The 18,534-nt window shown below is 38.3% G+C and overlaps 1 protein-coding gene across 3 annotated transcripts in view; it reads left to right on the top strand.

Annotated features, from left to right (window-relative positions):
- Positions 1-12,671, top strand: part of UBE2W (ubiquitin conjugating enzyme E2 W) — a 64,683-nt gene extending 52,012 nt beyond the window's left edge. For 2 of the 3 annotated variants that reach the window (XM_053559253.1, XM_053559252.1), the window contains exon 6: positions 11,519-12,671. In XM_053559253.1, coding sequence (XP_053415228.1) covers positions 11,519-11,532 — 14 coding nt within the window. In that variant the 3' untranslated portion in view covers positions 11,533-12,671. Of the gene's footprint in view, positions 1-6,666; positions 6,757-11,518 lie in introns of those variants that run through there. The other variant, XM_053559251.1, reaches the window with a different exon arrangement.
- Positions 12,672-18,534: the final 5,863 nt, after the last annotated feature.

Genomic DNA, 18,534 nt, shown 5'->3' with positions numbered 1-18,534 from the left:
AGACCTTGTATATTCCTTACAGATTTTAGGTTTAATTGAATTTACGTCGAATGAGAAGAGTAGGGATTTGAATAGTTTGGGAAAAAATAATAGAAGAACAAAGTTTGGATTATAAAGGGGAATGAAGGGGAAAATAATCTACCAGACACCAAAAGGTTAATGCCTTTGAGTAACCATTGAAATAGTACTACTGCCATTTAGGCCCTAAGATGAACATATGGTAAATAAGGTGTTACAAATCAATGAAAGGGGGAAAGATTTTTTACTAAGTAATCACCTTAGAAAATTGGCACTAGGCTTGACACCAGTAGCTCAGTGGTTAGGGTGCCGGCCACATAACAGCAGGGCGGGTTTGAATCCATCCCAGCTAAACAACAATGACAACTACAACCAAAAAATAGCCGGGCATTGTGGCAGGTGCCTATAGTCCTGGCTACTTGGGAGGCTGAGCCAAGAGAAGCGCTTAAGCCCAAGGGTTTGAGGTTGCTGTGAGCTATGATGCCACAGCACTCTACTGAGGGTGACATAGTAAACAAATAACTGCACTCTACTGAGAAACTGTCTGGAAAAAAAACAATTTTTGCAACAAAAATTATCACTCACTTAGGGAAATAAATTTATATTTTCACTGCATTTTGTATGAGGTAGAAATATAAAATATAACAAAAGAAAAAGAATTTTTTTAAACATTGAGTATTGGCTCTGCACCTGTAGCACAGTGTTTATAACGCCAGCCACGTGCACTCCAGGCTGGCAGCTTCGAACCCCGCCCTGGCCAGCTAAACAACTGCAACAAAAAATAGGCATTCTGGCGGGTGCCTGTAATCTTCTGAGGCAAGAGAATCGTGTAAGCCCAAGAGTTTGAGGTTGCTCTGAACTGTGATGCCCTGGCACTCTACCAAGGGTGACATAGTGACACTCTGTCTCAAAAAAAAAAAAAAAAATTGAGAATCAACTCTGGAAGAAGGAAGGATTTCTGAATTTAAAAGGAATCACAAGGAAATTAAACAGTTATAGGCAATTTAAGCTTTTTATAAAAGTACTGACAAATTTTACGGCTATGGCATGCTAAAGTTTGAAAAAACAATGAAAAATATTTATTTTTGAAGACAGTTCCACCGTGTCATCCTCGGTAGAGTGCTGTAACATCATAGCTCACAACAACCTCAAACTCTTGGGCTTAAGTAATTCTCTTGCCTCAGCCTCCCAAGCAGCTGGGACTACAGGCACCCACCACAATGCCAAGCTGTTTTTTTGTTGCGGTTGTCGTCGTTTAGCTGGCCTGGGCCCCGGGCTGGGTTCAAACCCACCAGCTCCAGTGTATGGTGGCCGGCGTTCTACTGACTGAGCTACGGGCACTGCCATGAAAAATATTTATAACTTAATAAAAGTTACCATTGTGGGCTCAGTGCCTGTGGCTCAAGCGGTTAAAAACGCCAGCCATGTACACCTGAGCTGGCAGGTTCAAATCCAGCCCCGGCCCGCCAAACAACAATGACAGCTGCAACCAAAAAATAGCCAGGCATTGTGGTGGGTGCTGTAGTCTCAGCTACTTGGGAGGTAGAGGCAGAGAATTGCTTGAGCCCAGGAATTGGAGGTTGCTATGAACTGTGATGCCATGGCACTCTACCCAGGGCAACAGCTTGAGGCTCTGTCTCAAAAAAAAAAAAAAAAAAGTTAATCATTTGTGAATGTTTCTTTAGAATAAATTATTAACATCATAGGCCAAAAGAGTACAGCTCCACAAAATAATTTCATATTTAAGATTTTGAAACTATTAATTAGAAATTTGACCAAGTTTTTATAAAATGAATATAATACTGAAAGAGTAAAGGGTAGAATAAAATTGTTTTCATACTTGTGACATATACCAAGTGTAATCCTTTAAGGAAGCAGTTCAGCAATATTTATTTAACAAGCTTAAAGTTCAAGATCAAACCTTTGTCTCAGTTATTAAACTTCTTACTATTTGTCCTAAGAAGATAATCTTTAATACAAGGAAAGCTTTATTCATGAAATTTTCATTGGAGTTCTATTTTTAATATACACTCTGTTACTTATTCCAACATCTGTTGCCTCTACATGTGCAATTTACCTAGAACGAATCCTTCTGCTACATAAATACATACCTCTCTCTTGTTGAGAACTCTTTCACCAAAGCCTTGTTGAGTACTCCCTCTTGTAGGGAACAAATAAACTTTCTAATAATGCCTGGAATGCTGTTTTGTTTTAGTTTTTACAATACCCTCAGATATTCTGAGGTATCTAGGCATTTGAGAACTATTGTTTCCAAAATAATTCACTAAAAAACAGGTTTCCAAATAGACTCATTAATAATAGTGTTTAAAGAAATCTGGGCACTCAGAGTCCTCCAATGTTTTTAATAAGACCCAGTGTAAATTAAATGACTCTTTACTTCGATTTACATTGCTGGTCACTCATTCTTTTTATATTCTTTTGCCCTTTAGGAGTGAACAGTAAACTGCTTCTTCACTCCATTCCTTTACAAAGGGCCTTATCATTTTTTTTTAAAAACATTCCTTGAGTGTCATAGACCTTTAATTCATCAAAAATTAAGATTCAGGCTCAGCACTTTTAGCTCAGTGGCTAGGGTGCTGGCCACATACACCGGGGCTGGTAGTGTCGAACCTGGCCCGGGGCCTGCCAAACAACAATGACAACTACAACAGAAAAAATAGTTGGGTGTTGTGGCGGGCACCTGTAGTCCCAAATACTTGGGAGACTGAGGCAAGAGAATTGTTTGAGCCCAAGAGTTTTAGGTTTCTGTGAGCTATGATATCACAGCACTCTACTGAGGCTGACATAGTGAGACTGTCTCAAAAAAAAAAAAAAAAATTAAGATTTAGCAATCAAGAATATTTAGCCTGGCTCAGTGCCTGTAGCTCAGCGGCTAGGACGCCAGCCACATACACTGGAGCTGGCAGGTTCAAATCCAGCCCGGGCCTGCCAAACAACAGTGACAGCTACAACCAAAAAATAGCTGGATGTTGTGGCAGGCGCCTGTAGACCAAGCTACTTAGGAGGCTGAGGCAAGAGAATCGCTTATGCCCAAGAGTTTGAGGTTGCTGTGAGCTGACGCCATGGCAGTCTACCCAGGGCGACATAGTGAAATATTTAGTCTACTCAAAATGTCAGTTTTTCAGTTTCAGATTGATTCTCACTAGTAATAGAACAATTCCTCTTCTGTCTTTTTTTTTTTTTTTTTTCCTATTCTTTTTTTTTTTGCAGCTTTTGGCCGGGGCTGGGCTTGAAAGCGCCACCTCCAACATATGGGGCTGGCGCCCTACTCCTTTGAGCCACAGGTGCCACCCCCTCTTCTGTCTTTTTGACAAGTATTTTTATTTTTTTTGAGACAGAGTCTCACTATGTTTGGTAGAGTGCTGTGGCATCATAGCTCACAGCAACCTCCAACTCAGGCCCAAGCGATCCTCTTGCCTCAGTTTTTCTGAGGAAAGGCAACATAATGAAACTAGAAATAAAAGGTTAATTCTTTAAAATGAAGTACAATTTGTAATCAACCTTATTTTTTTAGAGTTTACAATTTTTATGTTACTGAGAAGTCTATATTTTCTTTCTTTTCTTTCTTTTTTTTTTTTTGTAGAGACAGAGTCTCACTTTATGGCCCTCGGTAGAGTGCCGTGGCCTCACACAGCTCATAGCAACCTCCAACTCCTGGGCTTAAGCGATTCTCTTGCCTCAGCCTCCCAAGTAGCTGGGACTACAGGCACCCACCACAACACCCGGCTATTTTTTGGTTGCAGTTTGGCCGGAGCGGGGCATGAACCCACCACCGAGAAGTCTATATTTTCTAAACTGAGGTTGAAAGTTCTTTTTGATGCACATAATCTCCAAGTAAGTCAAAAAGTGCTCCTAAAAAGTGAAGCTTTTCAGGTGGCGCCCGGCGCGTTCGAACCCAGCCTGGGCCAGCTAAAGACAACAATGACAATTGCAACAACAAAAAAATAGCGAGGTGTTCTGGCAGGTGCCCGTAGTCCCAGCTACTTGGGAGGCTGAGGCAAGAGAATCTCTTGAGCCCAGAGAATCTCTTGAGCCCAAGAGTTTGAGGTTGCCGTGAGCTGTGATGCAACAGCATTATACCCAGGGCAACAGCTTGAGACTGTCTCAAAAAAAAAAGCAAAGGTTTTCAAACTAAATTAACCTTTACATAATATAAAATATTCTGGTGTTTGTATAAGAATTCATTTTTCTAATAAACAGGTTAAAAGTGTCCCTTTCCCTACCCCATTTTTTTTTTTTTTTTTTTTTTGAGACAGAGTTGCCCTGGGTATAGTGCCGTGACCCGATAGCTCACAGAAACCTCAAACCTCAAAAGTGATCCTTTTGCCTCATCCTCCTGAGTGGCTGGGACTGCAGGGTCCTGTATTGTGCCTGGCTAGTTTTTTCTATTTTTAGTAGAGATGGGGTCTTGCACTTCTGGCTGGTCTTGAAATCCTGAGCTCAGGTGATCTACTCACCTTGGCCTCTCAGAATGCTAGAATTACAAGTGTCAGCCACCACACCCGGCCTCACTTATTTTTTTAAATACAAATGGTTATGTTTATACAGCGCTGGTTCTAATTCACTTGAATCATGACTATCCTAGTCTACATTCCAGTCCTGGGTACAAATACATTTTCTTTTTTTTTTTTAAGGAATCACATACAATATTTATTAGAATGGATATTTATAACATATTTATACCAATATAACGTAAAGAAAGTTAAACACAATTTCATACTCAACAATGTTTCTTTATAGTTTACCATGCCAAGTTTCTCTTGAACTTTTAGTAGCTCTATTATTAAATACTAGTTTCAGGTTACAATAGCTGAATTTAGACTGGGCATGGTGGCTCACGCCTGTAGTCCCAGCGCTTTGGGAGGCCGAGGCGGGTGGATTGCCTGAGCTCAGAGGTTTGAGACCAGTATGAGCAGCAGTGAGCCAGAGTAAGACCCCGTCTCTACTAACATCAAAGAGCCGGACGTTGTGAGCGTCTGTAATCCCAGCTACTGGGGAGGCAACGGGAAAGAACATCACCAGAGGAAGAAGAAAATGAACAACAAAAAAAAAAGAGTACTTCAAACGAAAGAAGAATGAACAAGCAAGCTGAAATTAAAAATAAAAAAATATGCTGCTTGGGAGGCTGAGGCAGGAGAATCGCGGAAGCCCAAGAGCTAGAGGTTGCTGTGAGTCCTGTGTACATCATGGCACTCTACTGAAGGCGGTAAGGTGAGACTCTGTCTCTACAATAAAAAATAAAAAAAAATAAAAAAATATTTTTTTTAATAGCTGAATTTAGAATTTTTCTTTGGAAAGTTTGTCAATTATGACAAGTTTAAAACTCTCATAAGCCATTACGCAATAATGGCCATATATTTAACCAAGAGTGATAGTCATCAAAGGACTTTAAAGGCGATACAGGAAGTTATAGGGTATAAACCTTAATCCTTATGTAGTTTTTCTAGTTAGTCACAACCCTAATAAGGGATGATCTTGATATACCATAAAATCTTTGTTTCTTTTAGGCCAGTTATTCAAAAGATAAGAACAGCCTTCTGCAGGCTCGGCGCCTGTGGCTGAAGTGGCTAAGGTGCCAGCCACATACACATGAGCTGGTGGGTTCGAATCCAGCTCGGGCCCGCCAAACAACAATGACGGCTGCAACCAAAAAAATAGCCAGGTGTTGTGGTGGGCGCCTGTGGTCCCAGCTACTTGAGAGGCGGAGGCAGGAAAATCACTTGAGCCCAGGTGTCGGAGGTTGCTGTGAGTTGTGATACCACAGCACTCTACCCAGGGGACAGCTTGAGGTTCTGTCTCAAAAAAAAAAGAACAGGGCAGCGCCTGTGGCTCAGTGAGTAGGGCGCCAGCCCCATATGCCGAGGGTGGCGGGTTCAAACCCAGCCCCGGCCAAACCGCAACAAAAAAATAGCCGGGCGTTGTGGCGGGCGCCTGTAGTCCCAGCTACTCGGGAGGCTGAGGCAAGAGAATCGCGTAAGCCCAAGAGTTGGAGGTTGCTGTGAGCTGTGTGAGGCCACGGCACTCTACCCGAGGGCGGTACAGTGAGACTCTGTCTCTACAAAAAAAGAAAAAAAAAAAAAAAAACATTTAAAAAAAAAAAAAACAGCCTTCTGCTATGCAATTATTTTTTTTCTCCTCTTAAACCATCTAAGATGAAAGATTTTTTTTTTTTTGAGACAGAGCCTCAAGCTGTTGCCCTGGGTAGAGTGCTATGGCTTCACAGCTCACAGCAACCTCTAACTCTTGGGCTCAAGAAATTCTCCTGCCTCCGCCTCCCAAGTAGCTGGGACTACAGGAGCCCACCATAATGCCCGGCTATTTTTTGGTTGCAGCCGTCGTCGTTTGGTGGGCCTGGGCTGGATTCGAACCCGCCAGCCCAGGTGTATGTGGCTGGCACCTTAGCCGCTTGAGCCACAGGCGCCGAGCCAAGATGAAAGGTTTTTAACATCAGACCTTAACAACAGACTTAGAACCAGAAGGAAAAAAATTACAGGTGCTAATGAGAAATTGATGTGTAAGTTACCATCATAGCCTTTTTAAAGGGAGGGGAAAAAAGCTAAAATCATTAAGACCCAGAAGGAATTGACCTTTTAAGGATTTTTTTTTTTTTTTTTTTTTTTTTTTTAGGCCAGGTGGCTCACGCCTATAATCCTAGCACTCTTGGGAGGCCAACGTGGGTGGATCACTTGAGCTCAAGAGTTTGAGACCAGTCTGAGCAAAAAGCGAGACACCTCCCCCCTTTCGCCCACCCATCTATACTAAGAATAGAAGAGCTGGCGTGGTGCCTATAGCTCAGCAGCTAGGGTACCAGCCACATACACCAGAGCTGGCAGGTTCAAACCCGGCCCAGGCCTGCCAAACAACAATTACAACAACAACAACAACAAAAATAGCCAGGGTTTGCGGCAGGTGCCTGTACTCCTGGTTACTTGGGAGGCTGAGGCAAGAGAACCGCTTAACCCCAAGAGTTTGAGGTTGCTGTGAGCTGTGACGCTACGGCACTCTACCGAAGGCAACATAGTGAGACTCTGTCTCAATAAATAAATAAATAAATACAATAAAAATAGAAAAACTGAGGCAAGAGGATCACTTGAGCCCAAGATTTGGAGGTTGCTCTTGAGCCCAAGAGTTGGAGGTAAGCTACGACACCATGGCACTCTACCTGGAGTGATAGCTTGAGACTTTGTCTCAAAAAAAAAAAAAAAAGAATTTTTTAAAAATTCATTTAGTACATTTACGTTCTCTTATGTACAGATGTTTGTGTTGGAAACATCCTTGGTTCATTGACTTAGAGTGACCATTCTTAAATCTCTTAGTGTATTTTCTGCTCCTGCATGAACCCTGAATGCCTAATCATTCCCCTCCCCCATTCTCCCTTGAAGGGACAACTTTGTTCCAAAAGCAAACTTCATAGGTCAACAAGGAAGGGTAATATTGTTATACAAATTGAGATGGTAAAGCAGCTGTTCTGTCATTCAACTAGGATGACCAAAGACATCCTTCTTTGAACTTTTCCTTCACCTTTAAAACGCTAAAGTAGTTCAGCTGCGTAGCACATATTGTCCTCTTTATATGTAACAGAATAGCAGATATAGTCCATGTGATAATACCTCATTTTGGCATTATAGTTAAATTTGGATGATTTTACCAAAAAAGGAAATCATATACTCTGATAAAGCCTAATATGTCAGCTTTGTTTGTGTTACCTTTAGAGCTATCCAGAAAGATACTGACTGAATGAAGGGTTTCTTGGAATTAGATAAACTTGGTGAAATTTCAGTTTCTAGAAACTAAGTGGAATTGTATGCCTCAGGTATCAAGCTCCACAGTTCTTCAGTGTGGTGCCACTAACACACTTGGGTCAAAGGCAAGAGAAGTTTGGGTTTAGATTCGTGATAATGTATGTACTTAAAAGGGAACTTCCTGGATACTGGATGCAGGCACTATTAATGAAAAGGAACAAATCTGAAATTCACTTCATCTTCTGGTTTTACAAGAGGAAGACTCAGCTGAAAACTGAGCTACCAGATACTGGGATTAGGTTCTTGGATAAGACCACTCTCAGCTTAAATTTGTGGTCTTCTACATTATTAGGCAGTGTCCCTTGAGAAGAACTATTCAGTCACTACTAACCTGCTGTTATTGTTGCATCCCACTTTATACCTACTGACCTTTTTCTTCAAGTCTTTTGTCCCTGGGAATATCCAAGGACATGGATTTCTAGTATATGATTTTTTTTTTTTTTTTCCAGTTTTTGGCCAGGGCTGGATTTGAACCCCCCACCTCCGGCATGTGGGGCCGGCGCCCTACTCCTTTGAGCCACAGGCGCCACCCTGTATATGATGTTTTTTATTCTATGGGGAAAACTATATGACCTTCTGTAATATAATATGAAGGTTTTTATTTTGTGGGGAAAGCTTAAATGACCTTCTCCTAGTTCTCTCTCATTCATATTTCCCAGAAATCCAGTGAGGCTAGCCATGGTAGGTGTTACCTCTTTGAATCTGGTAATTTGTATATTGTATTTTAGAGTGTCATTTCTGCAGTTCCAGAGAAAAATTAAATACTAAATATTAGATTTTTTTCCAAGGTGTCACTTTGTCACCAATACCTTAGCCAAGAGGTTAAATATATTGTATTCTCCACCTTTTATATAGACCTATATTGTCTTGACTTATGATAAGTTTACTGTAACAACATTTTTTTTTTGGTGAGTCAATCCTGGTTCCAATGATCTTTTTTCATCTAGCAAACGGTATACTTTCTGCTAACAGATAATTTTTTTCTTCTTAGTTATAGTCCTCTTAATTAGGAAAAGGATAACCATGGCTTTGGCTCACACCTGTCTCCATACAAACTTTGCTTATGAACTTATGATTACATGTAGCCATTATGGATTTGTAATCCTGCAAGTCCAGTAGGTCCATCTTCAGAACTTACTTAATGAATTTGTTTCTCTGAAACTAGGATTTTCAAGATGTGTAGTGTCATATCAGTCCTAAATTTCTTTTGAAATTTGACCCAAGATGGTGATTGGGATATAGAGAATAGCTTTGCAGGAGGAGCTCTTAATGGTTTTGTCAGCACATTCTATGAAGCCTACTACACTGAATACCTAGAATGAACAGTTTAATAAATAAAAATACTGGCGGCGCTGTGGCTCAGTGAGTAGGGCGCCGGCCCCATATGCCGAGGGTGGCGGGTTCAAACCCAGCCACGGCCAAACTGCAACAGAAAAATAGCCGGGCGTTGTGGCGCGCGCCTGTAGTCCCAGCTGCTCGGGAGGCTGAGGCAAGAGAATCGCGTAAGCCCAAGAGTTAGAGGTTGCTGTGAGCTGTGTGACGCCACAGCACTCTATCCGAGGGTGGTACAGTGAGACTCTGTCTCTACAAAAAAAAAAAAATAATAATAAAATAAATAAATAAATAAAAATACTTTATTCACCTGTCCAAGATGATACGTCTTTGGAGATACAAGCTTATATGTTCACATTGAATTTTATTTGTAACTTTTCTTGTTGTATACATTGTTGTCTTGTATCATCTTAAAGTTTATCTCCAGTAATTTGACACATTAGGTAGAATTTAGTGCCACCTTTTAGCTTGGAGTTTTGATTGGTATGATTAGTTTTAGTTCTAGTATTAGGTTCAGGGATTCTAGTGTTATGAAATGATTCTGTTGGAGAGGTGATGTTTTAAGGAACTTCCTTATAGGGGTTGTTGTATACCCATAACAAATATCTTCTCTATTCTAAGTACCACAGTAATTTAAGAAGCATCTACTTTCATGTGACCCTTAGAGCATATTTAAGTATTTTGGCCAGTATTTTTGTAGGTTGTCTTCTTTATGAAGCGTCTTTCTGAAAAGTAACTCATGGTTGGGTATATTGGGTCATGCCTATAATCGCAATACTTTGGGAGGCCGAGGCAGGAGGATAACTTTAGGTCAGGAGTTTGAGACCAGCCCGAGCAATATAGCAAGACCCTCTCCTTCTCTTTCTCTCTCTTTTTTTTAAAGACAGGGTCCCACTCTGTTGTACAGGCTACAGTGCCATGGCCTCAGTCTAGCTCACAGCAATCTCAGTCTCCTGAGTAGCTGGAAGGAACAATAAGTGCCCACAACACCTATTTTTAGTAGAGATGGAGTCTCACTCTTTTTTTTTGAGGCAGAGTCTCACTATGTAGCCCTCAGTAGAGTGCTGTAATATCATAGCTCACAGCAGCCTCAAACTCCTGGGCCCAGGTGATTCTCCTGCCTCACCCTCCCAAGTAGCTGGGACTACAGGCACCTATCACAACACCCGGCCATTTTTTGGTTGTAGTTGTCATTGTTGTTTGGCAGGCTGCGGCTGGGTTCGAACCTGCCAGCTCCGGTGTATGTGGCTGCCTGGGGGCTCACTTTTGCTCAGACTGTTCTTGAACTCCTGAGCTCAAATGACCGTCCTCAAGGGGTGGGGCCTTGGCTCAAGGAGTAGGGCGCCCACCCCGTATACCGGAGGTGGTGGGTTCAAACCCTGCCCTGGCCAACAACTACAAAAAAAGAGATCCTCCTCTAATACTAGGATTATAGGCATAAGCTACCGCACCTGGCTACAAAATTTTTTTTAAAGTTAGCGGGGTGGTGGTACATGTCTATAGTCAAAGTTCTTTGGGAGGCTGAAGTGGAAGAATCACTTGAGCCCAACAATTGAGTTTACAGTTAACTGTGATCATAACACTGTACTCCAGCCTGGGTGACAGAATGCGATCCTGTCTCTAACACAAAGAAAAGTAACTCATCCTCAAATAAATCCTTTGTTTTTAAAATAAACATTAACCCCAAAAGTTGTCTTTTTGTATAAATATAATAAAATACTGTGCTGAGGCTACCAGAAGATACTATTGAATAAATCTATGGAGTTTTTAATGACTCCCTGTGCATGTAGATCTACACTTGCTGGAAACCTGTTTTCTAAAGGGAAATTAACATTAACTATCTATTGATTGATTGGAAGATTGTATCTCATTGGTAAACAAGAGTTGCTTCCTTTGTAGCCCGAAGATACGATTTGTATTACTCTGTTAAGTAGCTCGGGGCTCTTAGTACTTTTCTTCTTGTCTCATTACAATTGTAAGTTGTCCATAAAATAATTTTTCTTGAGGTTATACATCTTGAATATATTATATTATACATATATTATGTATTAATATATATTAACATATTATATCAACTTAGTATTTTAAATAGAACTAACATCGTTTTAACATTTGTGTGTACTACCATGTTCCTGAAAGAATAAAACTTAATTTATCACTGTATAATGAACACAAATTGGACTTTTTATTTGCAGGTATTGAGGGAAACAAGTCAAACCTGTAAACCCATGTTCTTCTTGCTACTTAAAATTATTTTTATATTAAACTGGAAATAATGTAAAAATTGCAGATTTTGCTTAAACATGCTTGACTTTTTAATTATCTTTTTTCTCCTTTTCTTAAAGATGATACTTGTTGATGCCACTGTTATCATCCTCCTAGCAGAAGATAGTCCTACTGAGAAAATGAGCACTTTGATCATTCAGTCTTTGAACTTTAACCTTTGACTGGAAGTGACCTATAGGCAATGAAGACTACTTCCTTTTACTGCATTTTTACTCGTGTGCATTCTGGGCGCATGTTGATCGCTGGTTCAGTCCAGGCAACTGACATGCTTTTATTAGTCATACAGTATTAATGCAGGTGTCAGGAAATGTCAAATATAATTCCATTTTTAATTTTTATTTTTTTAAGCTTTCGGAAAAGTTCCAGGTCCTCATGTATTGTGCAATAACAATGAATTCCTTGGCGGTTTTGGGATGTTCATTGCCGGCAATGGACGTGGTAATAGGAAAAGTTTTCATTAACTCCTGCCACTTGATTAATGCATGACAGGGCCTATGAAATGAATTTATCGGTTATAGTGGGATTATAAATAAAGTGAGGGATCCAACATTACTTTGAAAGTCACCCCAACTGTTTATATTTGGATTCTATGCACTGTGATCCTAAGGAATTAACATGTGTCTTTAAAGGACTGTAATGAAAGATCATTGCGTATTTATTTAATTGTTTATATCTGCTGTCAAATTGTTTTGACATGGAAGGTTTTCAAGTAACATTGGCAGAGAGGTACAGTATGTTATCCCTATGGTGAAAATAAATTCATTTGTTGTATATAGTTCCTCAATCTCTGAAGTAAAGGTATGAATAATATAGGGTATGAATGGTTTAATCAAGGCTTTATTTTGGAAGTAAGAAAAATGGCAGCAATGATTAAATTGCTGCAATCCATAGTTTGGGTTTGTTATTTGTACATTAAAGATTTTTTTTCCAAGTAGATTACACTCTGTTACTTCCTGCTAGCCATCAGCATGAGCCCTACTGCCTAAACACTATTTCATTTATTTATGTTTGGAAAATCCATAAACATTTTTGTTTGCAATCTTGTTCCTTTTGTTGTGTTTTAAGTCAAGTTTGAATGTTACAATACTTTTATTGAAAAACTTTTGTCAAGTTTTTTCTTGTAAATTTTCTTTACTTGTAAGTATCATCTTGTCTTTTAATCCTGTACCCTAAAATAAGAAATACATTTTTGACAGAGGCTTAATGTTTTAACAAAAGAGTGTGGACATTTTTATTTTAAAATTTAGGCAAAGTTACACTATACAATGGTATGTTTGCTTATTTGTCTCACACAACCATACAGTTTTTTCTGGAGGGTTTTGTTTTGTTTTCTTGTTGAAAAGACTTTGCTTACAGCTATATAAAATTTTTTTATGGAAAAAGAAATTGTTGAAAGGTCCAATTCTCAGTACCATGTAAGTTAATGATAGTACAACTAGGTTCTCTTTTTAAAAAGTAATTAATGTATTTTATAAATTACCTTTTCACATATGCAAAATCTGTTTCTACTACAATGTTATTTTTACTAATGCCTTATTATTGCACTCTTTTTGAAATATCCTGCAGTGAATATATGATTCAATTTGGGCTTAAAAATTAAAGCCAGTTGGCTGAAAGCTTGGAAATATATACCCCAGTGAAACGATCCAATCAATAATTGGTAAAGAATATTTTAGAAATTGTTTTTAATCTGTATAGATGACATTTTGTAGCTTTATACATGTTCTTAAAATAAGGGCATATAATTTTACACTCTAAAAGTATAATTGCTGAACTCAGGGGTGGGTAGACTTCAAAAATATGTCTGCTGTAGAAATAACTTGAAAAAAATTTTAAACCATGGCCAGCCACCAAATTTGGACATTGTTTATGCTACTAATTAGCAGCCACCACTTCTAAAAAAATTACACATTTTTGCTCTATCTTAACTATATATACTTAAGTTCTCACAGTGACCTCTTATCAATTATATAAGTTGGCCTGATTAACCAAGACAAAATCTTTGGATTATTCTTTGGATTACTCTTAGTTTTTAGCTGCTTTTAATATGAAAATTGCAGCTGTAAATGATGTATTTTCATATTTTACGTAACTGATCTAAACTACTGATTGACTTGATCTTCTGGGGTGGAGTAGGGAGGAATCTCTCTCAATAGTGCTGGTCTTCTTACTAAAATACTTTTATAAAGAAATGACCGGTGACGTTTATTCACCAAAGGAATCAATATGCCAGGTCAAAGATTAACAGTACTATATTATAGACTAATAGATCGTATATAGCCTCAATTGACTTTTTTGTAATAATATTTTAACATACCTCTCTCTACATAAAGATACCATAAAGTAAATTAAAACGAAGCAGAGGAAAACCAAATCATTTCAGTACATTTTATGGTTTAAGGAGAAGAATGTAGATGAAATACCATAAAATATAAGAGCACCAACCGTTCAAAATTCATAATTAAATTAACACCACTCCCTTAATTTAGAAATCATTAAAAACCTTTGCACTTAGATTTAATTAAGTTAATTTATGTGTAAGTTACATTATTAAAAGTAATAAGATGTTTATCTGAGTCATTGCTCTGCAGAGGGCAACTAATGGCTTTGTAATAATAAAAACATTTCTCTGTAGTGTGTTGTTAAAAAAACAACCAGAATACCAAGAATATGTACATAGGAATATGCTCCTTCCCTCTTTCCTGCGTTCCCCCAATGGGGCTCTATTTGCTGCTTAGGCCTACAGAATTATACTTTCATACTTAGAAAAATAATGAACTTTCTTTTTATTTATTTATTTATTTATTTTAGGCCATTTTTCTGGTTTGCCAAATTCTATTAAGACAGTGATAAATTCAGTTCCTTATTTATGCATGCTTAGATCATGAACTTGGTGCCCTCTAAATTTTTTTTTTTTTTTTTTTAGAAATTAATACCATAGGTTTTAAAGAGAAAGGTTGTTTTTAGTTTTTTAAGAGAAATTAAAAAAAATACATTTTATGTCTATTCTCTTAATATTCATTTCTAAAGGACTTGTAATGTGTAATTTATCCTTTTAACCAGCAGGGAAATAAAGCATTATTAATCCCCCCCAAAAAATGCTGAAAATAGCTTTCATATAGTCAGCAGTTCAGCTGGAGAAAGATCTTAATCCTTGTTATTTTAACCAGGTATATAAATGTTTGGTATAAAGTAACTAGAATAGTTTCTTTTTCCCCTATGAAATTTTAAATATATGCAACTAGATATCTTTATAATATACATCTATATATCATTAGATTCCTGTGGTGGATAATTGTTTAGATTCTAAAACAGGTATCTAGTGACTGCTTAATTGTTCCCAGATTGCATCAAAGATGAATTGATGTTGAAAATGAGTAGTGATATGAAAATGGTATGTAACTACATATTACTTGTTTCTGGTATCAAGTCTTATTTTTTAAAAGCCTATTGTTTTTGAGAATTTAGATACTTAAAACTTGTTAAAACTTCTTCCTAAAAATAGAACAGAAGAGGAGGTACTTTGTGTTCAAAAGTTTTTTTTAAATAAAGAATTCAGTGTCACTAGTTCTAAGCCTTTATGGTCACTGCTGCTTATATTTCTTTATCTCACTGTTATTAATTTTTTTGTATATATCTTAGCTGAATGCTTAAAATTTATAATTATATATAATTGTGTATATAAATTGGTTTTCAAAAAGAACTGAGGCTTAGCCACTTTTTTCCCCTGAGATTTCTTAACTAAATTAGTTACTCCACTATTCTGTATTATGCTAATGCCTTTAATGCATTTGCATGATTGAGGTCTGTGAAGAAAGATGTCTTTTAATCTGCACCAATTGGTCCCAATACTCTTTGCAGTCCTTTAAAAACATTTTTTTAGCCCTGTTGTTATTCTTTCTTCCTTCTTGTCTCTTCTCACATACAGTAAAACCTCTGTAAGTCGACCACCCAAGGGACTGTAAAAAAGTGGTCCACATACGGAGGTGGTCAGCATTAAGCAACTAGGCGTACTGTACATGTAGTGCATGTCTGGTCAACTTAAGGAGGTGGTCAGTATAGGGACACAGTCAACTATGGAAGTTCTACTGTATGTCTAATGTATCAGTCTTCAGCAGTTTCCTATTCTGACTTCTAAGTTATTTCCTCTCCTTCCCTTTCTCCCTTTCCTTTTGTCTTTTTATCCTTCTTTCTGAGAAGGAAGATGATGAAAATTACACTGTAATTTTTTTTTAAATTAAAAGTCTCCCCATCGTTCAAATACATGGAATCTGCGATACCTAATTTCAGTTCATCAGTAGATGCTGAGTAATTGACTACTCAATAAATGAACTGTTAGCAGTAATTTACTTCTTTATTAATATTGATGGAATTTTATGTGTTCTTTTTAGGTAGGGACTCTCCCAAAGCTTGATCATTTCCCAGATGAAGTAAATTATTTTTTTCTTTTAAATTTTTAAGTCATTACTATCCTCAGTGCAGTGTCTTACCCCTATAGTCCTAACTTGAGGTCAGGAGTTGAAGACCAGATTGAGCAAGAGCAAGACCCCATCTCTGCAAAAAATAGAAAAATTATCTGACTGGATGTGGTGGCTCATGCCTGTAATCCTGGCATTCTGGGAGGTCGAGGCAGGTGGATTGCCTGAGCTCACAAGTTCAAGACTAGCCTGAGCCAAAGTGAGCCCTCATCTCTAAAAAATAGCTGGTGTTGTGGCAGGCTCTTGTAGTCTTAGCTACTTGGGAGGCTGAGGCAAGACAATCACTTGAGCCCAAGAGTTTGAGGCTGCTGTGAGCTGTGACTCATGGCACTCTACCTAAGGTGACAAAGTGAGACTCTGTCTCAAAAAAAAAAAAAAAAGAAAAGGGCTCAGTGCTGGTGGCTCAGTGGTTAGAGCACCAGCCACATACACCGGGGCTGGCGGGTTCTAACTAGCCCGGGCCTGCTAAAACAACAATGAACAACTACAACAAAAAATAGCTGGGCATTGGGATGGACACCTGTAATCCCAGGTACTTGAGAGGCTGAGGCAAGAGAATTGCTTAAGCCCAAAAGTTTGAGGTTGCCGTGAGCTGTGACACCACAACACTACTGAGGGTGACACAGTGAGACTGTCTCAAAAAAAAAAAAAAAAAAAATATATATATATATATATATATATATGTGTATATATATTTGGGTGTGCTGGTGCATGCCTGTAGTCCCAGCTACTCAGGAGGCAGAGGCAGGAGGATTGCTTGAGCCCAGGAGTTTGAGGTTTCAGTGAACTGTGATGAAGCCACTACACTCTGGCCCAAGTGGCAGAACAAGACCCTTTCTCATGAAATAAGACTGGGCATGGTGGCTCATGCCTCTAATCCTAATACTCTGGGAGGCTGAGGTGACGGGATTGCCTGAGCTCAGGAGTTTGAGACCAGCCTGAGCAAGAGCGAGACCCCTTCTCTAAATATAGCCAGGCGTTGTGGCTGGTCCCTATAATCCCAGCTACTTGAGAGGCTAACACAAGAGGATCTCTTGAGCCCAAGAGTGAGGTTGCCGTCATCTATAATGCTAGGGCATTCTAATGAGGGTGACAAAGTGAGACTCTGTCTCAAAAAATAAATAAAAATAAATTTCTAAGTCATTTTTCGATGTGGAATTACTCCTTTAAAATAATTTGTAGGATACCTGCTTTTTCAACATATATTGTGTGCATTCCTATAAATAATACAGGCATATATATGTTTTTATCATTAGAGGCACCCTGAATCTAAACCTGTATTTTTAAACTTAGCCCTCTGTCTGAAAGTTGAAGTTACAGTTCTATGATCCTGGTAAGTGAGGTATCAATTGTAATTTTAATTCTTACATGTTTTAGTATTGAGACTTGTTTTTGGTGATGAGTCTTCAGAATGATTACATAACTTTTTTTACAAAAAAAGTTTTAATAGTAAAATAATGTATCTGAAGCTATTTTGAATATGTGGAAGGAAAGCCTGAGTAGATGCTGGCCTAGCTTAAGAACTCCAGTTTTGGTCAGGCACAGTGGCTGGTGCCTTTAACTCCTAGCATCCTGGGAGGCAAAGGTGAGAGGATCAGTTGAACATAGGAGTTCAAGACCAACCAGAGCAAGAGTGAGACCCCCATCTCTACTAAAAATACAAAAAAATAGCAGGGCATTGTGGCAGGTGCCTGTAGTCCCAGCTATGCAGGAGGCAGAGGCTCCTGCCAGAGGATCGCTTGAGCCCAAGAGATAGAGGTTGCTGTGAGCTGTGATGCTCTACCTAGGATGGGGGAGTGATGAGACTGTCTCAAAGAAAAAAAAAACCCAAAACTCCTCATCCAGTTCTTTTTCTGCAGTAATTTGAAGCTCTTTTCTCAAAGGCAAAAGCATGATTTCAAAACTTAACAGTCTTTAACTTAAGTGTGACAGATTTCCTAGCTTATGGGAAGATTGAATAATCCTGCCTTTCTCCCAAAAGCCTGAAATGAGAGTAGTTAGGAATTTGGTAGATTTTTGTTAGATAATGTGAAATACAAGTCTCTTCATAGTTAATCTCAGTTTATGTATGTGCAAACTGTTAAGCTTGAGGTAAAATAATTATTTGAATGGATTATTGGATTAATTATTTGATAGCCAAAAATTAAGTGCAGTGTGTGTTCAGGTCAAAATGAATTTGTTCATTTTAGTTGGTACCATTTTTCTTTCAGTATTCAAAAATACATATTGTGCATTTTATTAGTTGGAATCAATACTCATGCTTGAGGATTTGAATAGGGTGGATGTTTATATTTAACAGATTCAAGTTGCAAAATATGTAAATTTACTACTTTTTCAATAGAATATGAATGTTAAAACAAATCTGTGTTATATATTTTTAAATACATGTATCAAAGTTTTGTTAGTTGAATACAGATTACTTTGTGTGCTTTATGGAATTAAGCGACTTTTAATAATAAAGCAGTTGTTCTTTGCTTTTTTTTTTTCTGTAGACTTGGGTACCAAATTATATAGATTATAGACCTCTTTGTCATCTATAATGCAAGACTTTGTGTAGTAGTTCCTCTTTACAGTAGAGTGAGCTTTAAGGGATTATG

This window comes from Nycticebus coucang, chromosome 13, assembly GCF_027406575.1.
Source record: "Nycticebus coucang isolate mNycCou1 chromosome 13, mNycCou1.pri, whole genome shotgun sequence".
NCBI classification, from domain to species: Eukaryota; Metazoa; Chordata; class Mammalia; order Primates; family Lorisidae; genus Nycticebus; species Nycticebus coucang.
The sequence above is the reverse complement of the archived record's forward strand: the minus strand, read 5'-3'. Positions and strand labels throughout refer to the sequence as shown.